At 39.7% G+C, this 18,181-nt stretch overlaps 1 protein-coding gene across 1 annotated transcript; it reads left to right on the top strand.

Moving 5' to 3' along the window:
- The first annotated feature begins 351 nt into the window (after positions 1 to 351).
- Positions 352 to 9,523, top strand: LOC147318719 (terminal nucleotidyltransferase 4B-like). Its single transcript, XM_086310801.1, has 12 exons — positions 352 to 1,265; positions 1,374 to 1,497; positions 3,831 to 3,877; positions 4,615 to 4,735; positions 4,811 to 4,918; positions 5,027 to 5,155; positions 5,321 to 5,534; positions 5,849 to 5,975; positions 6,089 to 6,201; positions 6,322 to 6,506; positions 6,710 to 6,838; positions 6,971 to 9,523. Exons 1-12 carry the CDS (start codon positions 571 to 573, stop codon positions 7,430 to 7,432), a joined length of 2,454 nt encoding a protein of 817 aa, XP_086166927.1. The 5' UTR covers positions 352 to 570; the 3' UTR covers positions 7,433 to 9,523.
- The last annotated feature ends 8,658 nt before the right edge of the window (positions 9,524 to 18,181 follow it).

The following is an 18,181-nucleotide window of genomic DNA, read 5'->3' as shown; positions in this document are numbered from 1 at the left end:
AGGAGCAGATAATCGTAGAAGTTTTATAAATCAAAACTATTTTAGTCGTTGATAGTGGGAAATATTTTAATAGAAACAAAAGCATGCTTTGTGCCAAATCTAAGAATAGCAACAACAGAAAGAACGCCTTAACTGGAAATAATAATAATAATGAAAATAATAATTAGCTCATATTATTTTCTTTCTTTTTCATTTACTTTTAGTGCGTCAAAATAAAATAATTAAATTTAGTAAAATTTCAAGGGACCAGCTTCCGTTCTGTGAGGCTTGTATATTGTTAGCTTTACCGCTCTCTCGGGGCTGAGGGGTGTGTTCAAAGATTTAAATCCCTCAGACATGCGTAGATGCTGAATGCTACTATGTGCGCCATATTGCTGTTTTACTAGGGTAGTGGAGTTAGCGAAGCCGCTTGGAAAACCAAACCCGTTTCCGGACATGAAACCCTGAGAGGATAATAAGTGAATAAGCGCGGTAGGATTTATTAGTTTGCTTGACTGCAGTGTGTTTCATTTGTTACATTGCTTGCCATTTTAAGAAGAGAAGAGGGGTTCCCGTTAAACTCTGAGTCCAATGGATCCCAGGACCGCTTGGATCCAGCCGGAGCAGAAGGTACCTGCCAGTACCCTGTGGATGCACATTTGGCGAACCCCTCAGGAATTCGGAGCAGGCTCCGGTATCGACAGCCGCCTTCAACACCAACGTAACTTTGCAGCGCAGAGCGCAAACTCCACGGACTCACGCGGTGAGTATTGCAGAAATGTAGCACCGCCACCGATGGTAGTGTTGGGGAACCTGTCGAAGCGAGACGGCAGCGGGGAGAGGGAAAGTGTCCGGAGGAAGGGCTCGTTGTCGCCGTCCTCCTCCTCTTTGGACTCGGAGGCCGAGAGTTCCTCGCCCTCTGGTTCCTGCCTGCACATCGACAATTTGAGCGTTACAGAAGAGGCTAACCAGTTCTTGCACTACGGCAAGCAGGAGTTGAAGGAGAACAGTCTCCGACAGCAATACCCTCTAACCCCTTTTCACACTGTTCAGCAATACTGGCGCAGCATGCCACAATCTACCGACCACACCCCCCCTGGGATAAGAAATCAGCATGGGAACAAGCACCACTATCAGACACATTCATCCAGCCGCAGGAAGCACCTGAACAGGGCCAACACTTTCCACGGCATCAACCCCCTCCTGTGCTTCGACTCCAATGGACATCATCCAGACTCTAATTGTAGCCCGTGGAAAACCAGGCGCTACAGCCAGGGCATCAATGGGTAAGGAAAAGGAGGGAGGAGGGGGTATGGACAAACTTTTCTTTTATCCAAATGCAGTGTTTCACCATAGATGTGCTTCTGGTTTACACTTTATTTCCGTCTTTTTAGTCTTCACGAAGAGATTATGGACTTCTTCAGCTTCATGTCACCAAAACCAGAAGAAGAGTCAATGAGAAGGGATGTAGTGAACAGAATAGAGGGGATTATCAAAGATTTGTGGCCCACAGTACAGGTGAGTGTCACCAGCATAGATGTTTACCTGTGCACACCTTTTGGACAGGTAACTATGGGGTGGGGGTTTGGATGCTCAGTTTTACATACTTTTGTTTTTGTGATGTGCTGCCAACCCTCTCATAAGCCAAGTATGTTGACTTATGAGTATCAGAGTAGCTTCTTAAAGTTAATCAAGAGACAAGCTGATGTTAGATTCTTGTTAAATTCAGGAGTACTCCTCCCTGCTTCCAGAGTAACACTGAACACACGAGTCAGATATATTTGGAAAAAACTAACCTTTACTCCCACTCTTTGTCTGGTATCCAAATGTTCGGACACATGCTAGAACAGAAGGGATATTTCAAACGTAGGTACTTGTAAGCCTGAGGAAATACAGCGATGACCCCAATCAAGCGTTTTTTACTGCCTTGGTCACAAAGGGCATCTTTTTGCCCTGCACTTAACTTTATGAGAATCCAATTTCTTTTTTCTTTGCTGTTGGTGTATTCAGTAATTTTATTTTATTTTTTTTATGGTTATAATTATGCAGCTTGTTTTTGTTTGTGATGCCCTGCATAAATCAGGCCTATGATTTTCATGGTTTCAGCAGTCATTACGTTTGGCACTTTACTACATTTGTGTGTCCTGCTTTATGCAGAAGGCAGTCAGCAGCATCGTTTACGCTATATGTCCAAACAGACTTGGCCAGATGTAATCATTCATTCATATTGCCTGCATTCCCAAAGTAACATTAGTAAATTATTTTCCGTTGTATACTGCCAACAGAGTGCACTCTGAACCCCACCCCCTCAAAAAAAGAGCCATTTGTTACACATTATAAACATTTTGAACTAATCCTGGCCCACAGAAATCCCACTGGGCCTCACTGTGAATTGGATTCTTTTCCTTTCTTTTCTCTGAAGATCATTCTGTGTTACTCCTCCTATCCCTGGTGGTGATTTTATTTTATTTTTTTCTTTTCTAGAAACCAGACATTTACAGAGGCAATAGTTTTATTGCACATCTTGACTAATACATAAAATTAGTGTATTTTGACCATACACTGTATGTAGAACAGTAGAAAGCCTGGTCAACAAGCTGGATACATAAACTGTGGATGCAGCACAGATACAGATATCTGCGAATCAGTGCTATGTAAAAGACTCAGAAATATTAGAGTTCTGCTCAAGTAAGACTGGAGTTAAACCTTCTTGGATGTGCTGCCCCACATAGCAGTGCAGCTGGCTTGGCCTTTACTTTTTTACTGAGTTTTATTGTTTTTACTAAGTCAAGAATTGGCCATATTTGCAGAATGGTAGAGCACAAAGTTGTCACCTAATGCTAGCAGGCTTGGATGGCAAGCTGTGTCCAGACTGTATTGTTGCACACTCAGAGACACCTGCTAAGTAATGAATATTTATTTATCCAAATGGCTTAAAACTACACAAAAAGATTGCAAGGTCAAATTTAGTTTGCAAATCTTTTTTTTTTTTTTTTTTTTTTTCTCCAAAATTATAAATAACAGCTTGCTAAACGGGAACTTCTGCTACTTCTGTCAGCAGTTAAATCATCCGTAAACACTAGTGACAGTTCCATTGGCAGCCATACATGCTGGTGCCATGATGATGCTTCCACCATGCTTGTGAGCTGATGTGTTATGCTTCAGTTTGCCCTTCTGCATACGGTACTTTTCTCTTCCAATCTTTCTATAAAAGTTAATCGTGAATTAATTTTTCCTGAAGTGAGCAGCCTTTTTTTTTTTTTTTTTCTTTAGATATTGTCTGGTCAAGTCTAATTTTGCCATGTTATCGAGTGTATGATTTGAGCCTTGTTCCATACCCTCTGTATTCATGAAGGTCTCTCTTGATTGTTGACCTTGTCAGTTGATAGACTTGCCTCCTCGAGAGGACTCAGATGTTGTGAAGTTGTTTTTTTTATTTTATTTTTTTATCTTAACCATCAAACTCTGTCATCCCCAGCCTGCGCTGGTCTTTCTTTTTGAATGACGTGCTTGACTGTTGATTCGGCCTCTTCTAAACTTTTTGCCATCTCTCTGATGTGTTGATTTTGGTTTGTCAGTTTAATGATGTTCACATTCAATGACCAGCTACCAATTAAGTTCAGCACTTGAAATAAATAAACTAAACAAAAATTACTTTTTTATTTTTAATAACCCACTGTGGTGGTGTATAAAGGGAAAAACAGCCATGTATGGCCTTAATTGTAACTACACTGAAGTCTTTATTTTATTTTTTAAGGTTCCACATTGTCAGCTCAAAATCAAGGTCAAGCTAGCAAATACCTCAGATATGCTTATGGCTCTTGAAACCAAACCTATGTTGTCCTCTGCAGGTGGAGATATTTGGCAGCTTCAGCACTGGAGTTTATCTTCCAACAAGGTAACATTTGTTGCATTACCGTTGCCGTACACTCTCACCTTACACGGGCTACTTGTAAAATGCGCTGCTTTTTAGGAAGTAGGAGCACCATTTTTTTTTGTCAGTATTAAAATGCCACACTGCATTCAGTGTTCATTCTGCTAGAATTTACACTGAACTAGATGCTGTTTATTATAGTTTTTTATGTATGCATTGTATTTCTCAAGGTCTTGTCCTGAGAGTTGAGTTACAGAAATGAAGAGTGTTGAGGGGGAGTGACATTTCAGCAAATATGCAGGAGTTTAAAATATTCAGCAGCCTTATTTGGAAACATTGTATCGCATTAGCAAATGAAGTGATTTTTGGAGTGAGTACATACAGCATCTGTTTTGTGCAATGGTTGTTTTCATTGGATTCACATAATACTCGCTCAGCAATGAAAATTAAACTGCCTGAACAATTAAATATTGGTTATGAAATAAAACTGTCTTTCTAACATGTGTACACAAACCAACAGGCAGAGATCACTGCTGCTTTCTTTATTATTTGTACATATGTTATGTAGTCAAAAGCCTTTTTGTTGTGCAGATAAGATTGAAGTTTTATGACTAGAACATGGTTACAGTAACTTCTCTTTTGTCTTGTTGTAGCTATTATTTTTTTATTTTTTTATTTATTTTTACCATTTGGTGTGTGTCTGAGAGACGTGTAAAGAAACCGTTTGAAATTGTGTTGCTTTCATTCTGCTGCGTCCTTAGTGACATTGACCTGGTGGTGTTCGGAAAGTGGGACCGTCCTCCACTGCAAGAACTGGAGCAAGCCTTGAAAAAACACAATGTGTCCGGCTCACATCCCATCAAACTCCTTGACAAAGCTACAGTAAGTCAAGAGAGAATCCTGGCTTTTTAATTTTGGCATTGCCAAATTGTGAACTAATTCTTGACATTTCCTTAGGTGCCAATCATCAAGCTTACAGACTGTGAAACACGGGTCAAAGTGGACATCAGCTTTAATGTAGAGACTGCAGTCAAAGCAGCACAGTTCATCAAAAGCTACCTTAAAGTAAGCCTTTAACGACGGACTTTTTTCCCTTTTTAAAAAAATGAGTTTGTGTAAATGATCGTTTTGTTTTTCTGCTAATTTGTTTTATTTTTATTTTTTTTCTTGTAGAAGTACCCCGTTCTGCCACCCTTAATCTTCGTTTTGAAGCAGTTCCTGTTGCAGAGAGAATTGAATGAAGTCTTCACTGGAGGCATTAGCTCATACAGTCTTATACTAATGGCCATCAGCTTCCTGCAGGTACACAGTGATGCTCATCAGCAAAGTGATTAGTTCCAGAGTTGATAATAACTACACTCTGGTTTATTTAAAATAAAAACATTTTGTAAAAGTTGACCAAAAAGTTGTTAAAATGTAACGTGTTACACAGCAAAGGTAATAAGTTCTTTATGTCCTGCTAATCAGCTACACCCTCGGATAGACACGAGCCGTCCCAACATTAACCTGGGCATCCTGCTGATTGAATTTTTTGCACTGTACGGCCGTGATTTCGACTACATTAAGACCGCCATCAGAGTGAAAAATGGAGGAGCCTACCTGTGCAAGGAGGAAATGCTCAAAGAAATGGAGAATGGAAACAGACCATCATTGCTCTGCATAGAAGATCCAGTCCAACCAGGTCAGACTAAAATAAAGAAAATGTTCAAATGTGTATAGAATTTGTACAAGACATTACTGCAAAAGCAAAAAAACACAGGTATTTATTGGCTGCTGGAAGGGCAATCCAAAGTGAAGGGAAATAAAAATGTTAAAGAGCTGCAGTATAATCACCTGTGGGTTCAGTAACAATAAAAGTTGTGCAGAGGAGGCAAATGATTGCTGTAAATCCCAAAACATTTGATATATGAACGCCAAAATGTGTCATGCTGTCAGAGTCCGTCTTGTAATGCTCAACTAATCGAGTGTGTGCGTGTGTGTCTGTGATCTTCACAGGCAACGACGTGGGCAGAAGTTCATATGGGGTTCTGCAAGTCAAGCAGGTTTTTGACTTTGCCTACATGGTACTAAACCATAGTGTTTCTCCACTTTCACGTGCATACCCTAACAAAGACTGTGACAGGTTTGTGCCAACCCACCCCCTCCTAATCATAAGGAAAGTGTAACCTTTCCTTATGAGTTTAATCTTTACAGTGTTTCTCTAAGTAGTCATATTTTACTTTCTCTATGTTGCAGTACTCTGGGAAGACTCATCAAAGTCAGCCAAGAGGTCCTGAAATACAGGGACTGGACAATCCAGAAGTGGGGTGCCAAGCTGGGAAACCACAGAATGTTGTCTTCAACTTCTGGTTAGTGCCTGCTTCGCGTAACATGAACTGGAGTTCAGTTTCAATAACTGATGTTGCTGAAAAGAGGAAAATGTGTCAAATATACCCAATGCAGTCTAACCGTAATCTGTTTGGTCCTAGATGTTGAGGCTTGTGAACAGGATCTGGCCAGGCTGATGCTGGGTGGAGATCAAAGAGACTCATCCTCCCCGCTCAGTGCCGACTCCCCGTCACCATCTCCAGTTTTCGTTAACAGCCCCCATCACCGTTTGTCGTCATCCTCTGCTTGCTCGCTCTCCTCTTCTTCCTCTTCGGGAAGTGACATAGTAAGGGCAAATATTCTTTTCTTCATTTTACCAAATTATTTGACAACCACTTTGGCACACAAGGTGGCAATTCAAAATATGTAAAGATAAAGCACATAGACAAAGCAGCTATAATGTTCCATCACAACTTGATCATAGTCCAAATGTTTAAGGTTTTTCTCTTGTCAGTCTGGCTTTCTTAACTTGTATATGGACATTCCTAGGAATCTGAATCCCCTCACGGCACCAATACTACTGTCCAATTCCATCCCCTGACCTTCCAGTCAATGTTTCAGATGACTACTAACCTGAGGACTGCGCATCCAGCAGGCTTTATTCACACAATGCATCAGGTCGGTCTGTTTCTTCATACTGACATTTATATTTCAAAAGGCAAAGTCCAATTTTTTTTTTTCCAAATGCCCTTTAATGCTTTAAAAGAATCCCAAATTCAATCTTTTTCTTTTTTCCCCACAATTTTTCAGATCCAGATGTCCCTCCCAGAAAACATAGCCATCCCCCATCTCTCCGATTGCCGCTTCTACCACGAGACTCCTCCTTCCATCGGCGTTGTGCACCGTCATTCGCCACAAGTCGCACCACAAACCCCTCAAATCTCACAATACATGAACTCTACCAGCCCTCTCCTAAGTCCCCACCACCACCAACAACAACTTCACCACCCTCAGGTAGGAGGACTGCAAAGCCGCTCTTATGCCATGGGATCCAATTCCCACGGTTCACTGGAGCATCCCAAACTTGTCTTCAAGCACAATCAGTGCAGTAACCTCCAAGGCCAAAGTCACGTTAACTTCAGTCCTCAGCGCAGATTTGTTCCCCAAGTTCATAACGCTACATCGGGTTTCAGGAACCAGCAGCAGTACGGCCGTAACGCCTGTCGACGCAAAAAGAAGGACAATTTTCCTGCCTTGAACCAAATCAGATGAAAGAATACACCTACAGTATTTGTCCCAACTGGTTTCTGAAGGCCTCTCTACAACCATCAAAGTGATCATGTGATGATACTTTTCTTTTTTTGAAATCTTGATATGGGAGGCTGTCAAAAGTGCACCTTATCGTGCTAGCATTCCCAAGTCAGTTTACTATGCCACACACTTCCTGTCCGAAAACTGAATTTAAATCCATGACTGAACTCATTTTGTTACATCTGTCTGAAGTCAGAAGCCCCTCTCTCAATGTGATGCACACCAGCACAGACTTGATTGAGGATTTTCCAGACTTCACCTTCTCATCAGTGTTTACTTCCTAGTTTATTGAGCAGCTCAAGTCAAGTAGAGTTTCCATGGAACTCGGACCTTTTTGAACATCGTGTGCCATTTTACTGAACTGGTTCATCGAGCCTGGCATCTCTTGAACTTTTGACTCTTGTCGGGGCCCATCTCATCAGGTTTGGGGGCTCATTTGATCTTGTGAATGCAACACCCTATTAGCTGAACTCTTCATGAAGAGCCCCTACAGCTAGGGCTATTACTACAACTTGTACTCTGGATCGAAGCACTACCTTTCTACCTATGCAGCTCAACGCTGACAGTGTTTTTGGTGTGACGGCACAAAAATGGACCTTATCGCAAGTGCTCAAACTGTGATGACTTGTTTGAATGTACGAAGTGTTTTGTGTGTGTGTTGGGCATCATCCGTTGTCTGCTTCCCTTTTTTTTTTTTTTTTTTAATTGGGTGGTTGTTGTGTTTTAAAAACTTTTCCCCTCACTAATGTCTCCTCCCCCCACACACATTAGCACCTCTGTTTTGTTCTGTACTGTAAACATTGCCACCTTATATTATGTCTGTTGCATTTCTGTGCAATATTGACCAGTTTTTAATTTATTCCACTTTTTTTTTTTTTTTTTTTTTTAAATAAGGGAGTTCTCGCCACTATAAGGTTGCTTTTTATATTAGCCTACATTGATCTGTGCAATAGGATTTGAGGGCCTAGGACTGTCTGTTTACAGCTTTCCAACACAAGAGGGAGCTATGGTGTAATGTGAGAAATGTGCCAAAAATCCCATGATGCCAACACATAACTATTGTCATTTACCATTGATTTATGACCACTTGAAATTTTCCCAACTGTCCAAATATAGCTCCTCCCACCACTGGTTCTCATTTTAAACATATCACTTAATTTGGGGGTTTGTTTTTGCTTTCTTCATTAGTATTTCCTCTTGATGGGCTGTGTTGGGGAAATGCACCTTTTTAGCAGTGTTATATCTTGTTAGTTCAAGAAAAGTTGGTGCTATTTATTACCAGCAAAGTGCTTGTTTTCTTGCCTTATATCTTTTTTGATTCTGTTAAAGCAACAATGTAACTGCCTTTCTAAATGACCAAATCTGACCCTCCTCCGTTACATAGTCAGAGCCTTTTGTGTTTTGTCAGTGGCAACAAAACTGTTGGACTTTTATTTTTGCCATACAGCTTGTAGATGTAAGCTCTGAGAGCAGACTCCGATCACAGTCAGTGATTGTTAGCATGAGCAGCATGTGCGTGAGGTGTGTGTGGGTTTTGGTTTTTTTTTTTTTTCCCCTAAATTGATAAGAATAGTTGATTTGTGCAAGAGGGCCTTGTATTTTTTCCAGAGGTTTTCCTCTGCCATCTTTAAAGTCAGTATTTCAAAGACAGTTTCACAGCTAAAGTTTACATAGCGACTTGTTCTTGGCAAACCAGAGATTTATTGTTACAAGACTTTTGGCTGAGGCAAGAGTAAAAATCACTTAAAGTCTCGTGTTTCGAAAGTCAGATTATTGTAACATGCCGTGTACCAAACTGATGGACACATGATGCTGTCAGCTTTTTTTTTTTTTTTGTTTTTTTTTTTTTTCCTCCCCCCAGTGCAGCTTTTTAGCAATATGTTTAAACGATAATCTAGGTTGTTACATGAACCAAATCTCCCCCCAGCTCATTCCTTCCTGTACATTTAATGGCTGGTTGTATTGTGTAAGCAACTGACTTTTATTTTTATTTTTTTTTTTAAATACAAGTTTTCTATTTTTTTAATAAACATTTTAAAATTCCAAAAGTCATTTGTGTGTGAGAGAGAGAATTTGTGGACTATACTCAAAAAGTGACTGTGTCCAAGGAAACACACTAATTTAGTTTTTCTCTCAATTGCTTTGATGCAATTTTTCCTGCAGAAGTAATTCTCACTACTCTTCATGTAGTTGAGGCATTTTTCATAACACAGTCACCTGTGCAAAAGATACTACAACAATCAAAACCTTTTTCATAGTTTCAATATCATGTAAGTATATTGTAATCCCACAAAGTCTCTCATGGGGGCACTGCTGGATCATTTGCTTGGTGTAGCTGCTCCAGAGTCATTAGCTTTCAGATTGTCAGCAGGGAAATGGGAAGAAGGGGCTTCAATGAAGTGGTTCATCTAAAGGTTTAATCACTAGAGGGTTAGTGGCTGAAACTGTCATTTTATTTCAATTAAAGCAATGGAAAAGGGGGCAACGAGGATGCCCCCTTTTAGTCTTTCATTTAAAAAAGCTGACTAAGACACTAGGAAATTAGACTTTAAATCTACGGCTTGTAATGATTACTTTGGCACAGCTACAGTTCATAATATTGTTAAAAGTTGGTTCTTTGTTCCTGATAGATCTATTTACTAGATTAGATCATAGGGCTCATGGGATCTGGCCTATGCACTGATGAGAAATTCAGCTGCCTTTCCACACAGTGGTTGTTCACACAGTTTGTGCTGCTACATGGTTTGCCTAAAAGCATGTCAGCCCTTAGGGGAAACAGAAGGCGCCTCCAGTTAGCATTCACCTGTTGAGATCTGCATGCAGTAAAGGGGGCACTTGTCTTTATGTAATGCTCGCAAAGAGTGGATATCTTTCTCTAGATAAGAGCGCATTTCAAAAAAATAAATACATTTATACTACGTTAAGAATGACAACTTTGCTGTGCTCAACATGTCAAGAAAATAGCTTTCCAGTGGGAATAAACAAGCCTTTTTCACGTATAAATCAGTACAATCTCATTGTGTGCTAACCAGTCAAACTGAAATGGCTAAAGAAGGTTCTTTAAAAGAGCTTCCTTTCAACCTCTACTGGAATTAAATATAGCTTATGCCTCCAGGCTGTCTGAAAGCACCGTGACTGTAGTTTAAAATTTGGTGTCGATACATAGTATCAGGGTATAAGGGACATTTTGGTCCAGAGAACAATTATTACAATATTATTTTCGCTTGTAATGGTTGTTGGTCTGACTCATAAAATAACACCCAGGTAAAGTAGGTAAAATATGGAGACATAAATCATATATACATCAGATTTTTGCCATACACATTTTCAAATGATATAGCTGTTATCTCCTCAATGCCACCCAATAGTGCTCAGGCCAGTTTTTTGTTTGTGGGGTTTTTTTTAAGAAGTGTTAGAAGTGACATTGACAAGTCTTTTTTTCTGTTTTTCTGCCAATTATTCTTCCTTTGTGTCTTTCTGAAATACAGAGAAAATGTGATCAAAGGCTCAGCCTTAACTACTGACTGGTTCTTTTTGTCATGCTTTCAAGATATATGGAAGAGACTTTTCTACCATTATGCTATTTACAGCATGGAGCCATGTAGACACAGATGATGCGAGCACAGAGTGTGCATAACAGAGACGAAAATGACAGTGATGGTGTTGTTTTAGTGCAATGGAAAGGGAAGTCAAGAAATAAAAAGTCTCACGGACTTTTTACTTTTGCACCTGTAAATGGATCTCTAAGTGAAAGATGATGTCCATCTGAAGTTCTGTACGACTGTAAAATCGTAAATGTACTGACATCGGTCTCACTTCACTTTTCACTTTCTATTATGCCTTTCTTAGTTCAGCCTCTTAGAGGAGAAAAAACCTTTAAACATGGTGGTCTTCGAATTCTACACACTCTTTATGTATTTATATATTTATTGTAAATTTGTTTTAGAATAATGTATTATAACAATAATAATGGTCTAAATGTCGACCATCAAAGCCCCCTGAATATGCCACTGATAGCTAAAACTAAACATTCAGATTGAGTTTCCACACTATAGCTATATAAAATGTGTCTAAAATCAGATCCCATTAATTGTGGCCTATGTGCACCCACCATGTTCATTCATCTTTCGTTTACGTAGGACCTGTTAAATAGCTTATCTCCCTTTTGTGTTTCCAAAGTCAAAGTATAATACTCTTAGCTAACAAGCATAGCCTCTTGGCCTAGATATCTCTACTTACCTTGATTTCATGCTCATTCGTGGTTAGTCCAATGTGCTCACTTGAGATATCTTTTCTTCTTTGGCTCAAAGAGGCCTGATGGATTCTGTATTCTGCCTGATAAAATGGCTCCATTCAGCCTCTCTCTAGTCTAAAGCTCACTAATGACCCATACACACCAGTATTCATTTTCTTCCCACAAAACCAATTTTTCTCTGAATAATGGAGCTTTTTTGGCAGTTTTAAGAAACATACTTCTCTAAAGACCCTGACAGAGGAATGGAACAGACCCTAGTTACATCTATATCTTTCAGATCATTAGTTCCATTTTTTGGAGATTTCTTTAGAAGGCAGTGTTAATTTTTCATATTCAACAGGCGGCTGTCAACAAACATTGCATAACAAAACTGAGGTACAAATCTCATCAACCAGCACAGCTGCTGACGGATGTTGGTCCGAAATTTTCTAAAGGTGTAGAAACTCAAAAGGTTTCATTTATCTAAATCAAACCATACATTCAGTTCAGATTTGATTTCATTTCAAAACATTTATGGTTAGACACCCAGAATTTCAATAATAAAAGACTAACTTCGCATAATGCAAATAAATTTGTCACAGATAAAAATGGCTAGCACCTCATTTGATAAATGCTCCATATTCTCCTCCAGCTAGTTGCTTACTTTGCCTGTTTGTTGCTTGTTCTTGGCAAAGTTTCCACAGTGAGTTTTTTTTTTAAATCAGAGTACAGGAGAGCTGTGAGACTGAATCAAAATGTCTAATTGTAAAACTAAAACAATGAGCTGAATGCCATTATAATCTTCAACAGAGCCAACAGCAACTGCAGAATATAGATAAGTTGATGTCAGTTTATCATGCCAATTCCATCTGGTGTTAAATATTTGACTAATCCAAATTACTTTGGGTGTAGATTATGAATAGCAAATAGCAAATAACAAATAAAATTACGGTGCATAACATACGTAAAATGAAACCTACAAATCATAAAAATATACGATGTAGGTTCTTTGAAAGTTAACACCAAGAATAAACTTAGAGAGCGAATGCATGTTTCCATGATTAAATGATGACTGCATTATTTTTATATTCAGCATGCTCGGTTTTGAGGTTGTATTTATACAGAAAAACACATTTACAAACCGGGTGCCTTCCATCACTTTATCTTTTCTCTGTAGCTTGCACCCTGCTGAAGAGTTATTTAGATGACTCAGCCTATTACTGCGTACTGTATGTATCTCTTCAGATGTTGATAGCTAGCTTGCTTGATGATTTGGGTTTATGCAACACAACACACCGCAGAATGCAGCATGACCCCATTTATGCACTGTGTTTTTGTTGCGCTTGTGTGTTTGAACTCGAAGGGAGAAAAAGAAAATAGAAAATTACTTTTATTCATCTTCGTCTCGGGCTCCTTTATTTACTCTTGTTCTCTCAGGGTATATGAAAATGTAAAGGAAAGTGACTGGTTCCACTTATTGCATTAGGCTTATATGTTGGAGTATCATGATACTGCAGCTTTCTGAATACTGTGTTTGCACTTCTAAGAATTTAAGGGATCAACATATCATCATATCAGTGTTGCAGCCATTATTTGCAGTTTCTGCCACAAGAAAGATAGCACACTGTCCCTGATTTTAACGCTGTCAAACACAATCAGACAAACTTGATTATGGATAAATCTATATAAAAATATCTTTCTGAGATGTTGCAGCAAGCATTTGTTGCAGAGTTGCGATGAAAATGGATACATCTGCAGTATTTATGCAAAATTTAGGCTGTCTGTGTGAGGGTTGGGGTTCTGTGGACTCTGAACCTGGAATCTTCGTTGCCTTGGTATATATCATCTATTTGTCAATGAGAGCTTAGTAATAGGGTCATAAATACTAGTATTTATACAACACCAGATCACAATAGTCACCTCAAGGTGCTGTAAGCTAAAGACCCTACAATAATACAGAGAAAAGCCCAACACTCAGTTGACCCCCCTATGAGCAAGCACTTGGCGACAGTGGGAAGGAAAAGTCCTTTTTAACAGGAAGAAACCTTTTTATCTCTGGCACAATAGTTCTTATTATTTTCTAGAAAATCCCAATAAAATGTCCAGAAAGGCTCCATCACTCCATCCATCGATTCAGCCACACTTACAACCTCGACAGTAGCAAAATGGGTGAGTTATTTAAAAAAAATAAATACAATAAAATGAAATGAAAGTTACCCCGCTCAGTCATTATGAAGGAAAAATTCTGAAGATTGAAAATGTTTTTGTGCCAGGCTGTAATCATGTTATTTTATGATTGAAGAAAAGCATGCTTTCCCTCTGGGAATGCCATGCTTTTGAAGCAAGCCTTAAGCGGCTATTAGTGTTACTGCATTTTTGGCATTTACATGTTGTCTTGATTTTTTTTTTTTTATCCCTGAAGATTGCAAATTTAGCAGCAATATAAACCAAAACTTCAAAGTAAAATAGATAAAATATCAGGGTGTCATCTGGACCATCATTTCCACTAAAATAAAGGTTTGCTGTATGTTATCCTTAAACAAATCGTTTTGATAGGCCAGTTGTGTTGCCCTTCTGGCTTGCCAAATGAACCGTGAGGCAGGCAAGCTTTGATATCCCACTCTGGATGGCATTAATAGAAATAAAGGTACTCAGATGTTCCTCTTCCAACAACAACAAAAAACATCAGAACTAAGGAAAATCAGAATCACAGAAATCTGTCTGTAGTCGCCTAGCAAGTTCAGGGATGCACAAACCCGAAAAATAGCACACATTTTCCCTTTCTTTTCTTTTTTTTTTTTTTTTTAAATTGGCAGACATGCATTGGAGGGCATCTGTCAACAAACAGCTTACACCGACAACAAATGGCAGACAATCTGTTCTTGAGTAAATTGCAAGCAGTTTTTGCAGTAACGAGCTTTAATCAGAATCAGAATCAGAATCAGAATCAGAATGGGTTTATTGCCAGATGTTGAGGTTTACAACATTAGGAAATTGCTGCGGTGCTTCAGTGCAGACAATAAGAATTAAAGTGCTATGTAGAAAGAAAGATATGTGCATGAGATATACATGAGATATATACATGAGAATAAGAATTATGAGTGCTACGTAGAAAGATATATACATGAGTGCAGGTGGTGATCAGTGCCAAACATGAAATGATGCAGTGAACACAGCGTAGGGTCATGTGTTAGTGGCGGGTACAGTCATGTGGTTATTGTTCATGTGTCCAACAGCAGAGGGGAATAAACTGTTCTTGTGGCGAGAGGTTCTGGTGCGAATGGACCGGAGCCTCCTGCCTGAGGGGAGCAGGTCAAACAGACTGTGTCCAGGGTGAGAAGGGTCAGCTGAGATCCGGGCTGCACGCCGCAGTGTCCTGGAGGTGTACAGGTCCTGCAGAGATGGGAGTCTGCAGCCAATCACCTTCTCAGCAGAGCGCACAACACGCTGCAGTCTCTGTTTGTCCCTGATAGTGGCTCCAGCGTACCACACGGTGATGGAGGAGGTGAGGATGGACTCGATGATTGCGGTGTAGAATTGCATCATCGTCCGTGTTGGCAGGTTGAATTTCTTCAGCTGCCTCAGGAAGTACATCCTCTGCTGGGCTTTCTTGATGACGGAGGTGATGGTGGGCTCCCACTTCAGGTCCTGGGTGATGGTGGTACCCAGGAAGCAGAATGAGTCCACAGAGGTGATGGGGGTGTCAGTCAGGATGATGGGGGGGAGTGGGGCTGTGTGCTTCCTGAAGTCCACAATAATCTCCACTGTCTTCTGGGCATTCAGCACCAGGTTGTTGTGGCTGCACCAAGACACCAGACGTTCAACCTCCCTCCTGTAGGCAGACTCGTCCCCGTCCGAGATGAGCCCAATGACGGTGGTGTCATCTGCGAACTTGATTAGCTTGACAGACTGGTGGGTGGAGGTGCAGCAGTTGGTGTACAGGGAGAAGAGCAGAGGAGAAAGAACACAGCCCTGAGGGGAGCCGGTGCTGATGGTCCGGGAGTCCGAGACATTCTTTCCCAGCTTTGTAGCTAACTGTTGCTCTGGAACAGACTGCCAGTGATCCTCCCCTTGTTCCTGTCCACTTGTAGAAACAGAAATTCAAGAGGTTTGTCTCGATAGTCACTCTGACAGTCGGCAGTATCAGCATTTTAGATCGAAAATTAAAACTGCGAAGGGAATTAAATATTGATTTCTTTGGCAGGAGACAAGTAGTCATCCATCTGTAAACGTATACGTGCAGTGAGTTTTCCACTTTGCATCTCCCCCAGTTCTATTGTGCCCTTTTGCAGCTTCAACTAACTGTTTTATCTTTCATCTGCAGCTTCATTGCTTTGATCAGCTCTCATTAGCATCATTTTGAAATGAAAACGTTTGAAGCTACTTTGTTAATATACCTGCAGTTTTTAGTAATATTATAATGCAACAACCTAATCAGTCTTGCTGACCTATACAAGAGTTGTACATAACAGCAGATATGCTAATTGTGTAAATGGTAGAAGAATGTCTGCCTATCACAGCCACCTCTGACTTGATCAAAATGACATGACATAAAAAACAGACAGAGATAAAGAAATAAAGCATATTGTGGAATATAAGCGGGTCTGAGACGATATTTCAGTAGCTGGGGTGAAAACAGCCCGCAGTGTTGGGACACTGAAGGAGTGACAGGCAAATTGCCTGCTGGATGATGAAATTTTCCTGGCACAGATCCAGGTCATCCTCAAGTGTCACTGGAAAATAGTTTTTATGACAGCAGTTAACGTCCTTTAATTGCTTAATTTTCATTCCCGCCCAGCTCACTACAAGGAAATAGATTAAAAGATAATATAAAATATGGAAAGGCTCATCAAAATTCTGACTCTTAGTGATAAGAGAGCACAGCTTTTAATATCTGGAAATCTGGGTATGGCATGGAGTTTAACTGCAAAATTATATATACTTCAGGTTACTTATAATAATTGTGCTTAAAATAAATTATAGACACACAATGAAAATAATGATTGCAGTATACTGCCACTGTCTCATCTAATTACTTCTTATGGAAACAATTATATTTGGTATTCAGCTTTTGGCATTATGGACGCCTACATTACAAAAAAGAAGAGCAAATGATGAAGAAATGAAAACAAGTATTTAAGTAGTAAGATTAATTGGCTAGAATAATGACAAGTCATGATCTGACTTAAACTCCTGTGCTTCAGCTCCTGTTTAAAACTATCACGAGGCCTAAAGTTTTTCTGAACTCAGCCTCACATCTCAGCCTGGCTGTCATGTGTCTCAGCATAACGTAAGCAGCCGTGTCAGATCACAAGGCTTTAATTACAGACCTCGTTCATTAACACATCCTGCTTTGCAGTATTTTAGGACATGTCAAACTGTGTGCGCATGTGTTACTTTTCTGTCACACTTCTTGATTCACGTATTCTTTATATATCCATTTTAATAAGGACATATTAAAACGATCGTCCACCTGTTTGGTGAAAGTGCCATTTCCCTTATGCCCATGCGTTGAAATCCTTTAATGTATAAAGGAACCTCTAAATAGATGTTGTTATCTATTGATATAATGAACCCACATGATGCTGCTTATTCATAGACTTCGGGGGGGGGGGGGCTGTACCAGATACAGCCCCCCCCCCCCCCCCCCCTTTTTTTTTTTTTTAAATCCCAGGTTTAACAGACTTGTTTGCAATGCAATGCAATATGCTCGGCAACATGGGAGCCCCAGCATTCTGCAGCACAGCATCGTAGTCCTGTCACTAATAATCAGCCCTCTATAACTTACTGGATGCTGTAAAACACCGCTCAAATGAGCTGTACACGAGCAAAGCTTTAATTCAAATATAATCCGGTTACATCATAATCAATTTCATTTTAAGTCTAGGTGCTTAAATTCATAAAATTTAATTCATAAATTATTTAAATTCATCACACCAGAAATAATTCTGGTGTGATGAATTATAGTGTGTCCTCGGACACTGTGAAAGACACCAATAAAAACAGCCAGTTATTATCAGTATTATTTTGATCACAAAGGCTAAAATCCTATTTTGTCCCTTGTGAATAATCATTGAATGATTGTGCTCCGTTCTGGAAAAGTTAGAAATGGCTAATTCAATATACTGCAGTACAGCTCAAACATCACAAACAAGAAAACGAAGAGCTCATCTGAGCAGTGTCCTCCTACTGAAGGCTGATAATAATGGAGGCTTACACAAAGACATGTGAGGATCACACAACTGAACTGAGCTCTGCTAGCACACTAATTTATTATCGCTAAAGCTTATTTTCATCCCAGAGGACACCTGGACAATAATGCTCAGAGGTTCTGTTGTTCAATAGGGTTTATATGCTGTTTTGGAGGTTATTCCCTGACATGTGTTTTACTGATGTAGAAATGACACGAACAACGTGTCTCAGAGACCCTTGGTTTAGTGATATTTTTTCTAATGCAAAACTCTCTGTGATCCCTT

This window comes from Aulonocara sp. 'chitande type north' Nkhata Bay, linkage group LG11 (genome assembly GCF_057382095.1).
Source record: "Aulonocara sp. 'chitande type north' Nkhata Bay isolate Kocher_YH1m ecotype deep benthic linkage group LG11, A_spYH_male_GT1.1, whole genome shotgun sequence".
Taxonomy (NCBI): domain Eukaryota; kingdom Metazoa; phylum Chordata; class Actinopteri; order Cichliformes; family Cichlidae; genus Aulonocara; species Aulonocara sp. 'chitande type north' Nkhata Bay.
Note: the sequence above shows the minus strand (reverse complement) of the source record. Positions and strands in the feature narration are given on the sequence as shown.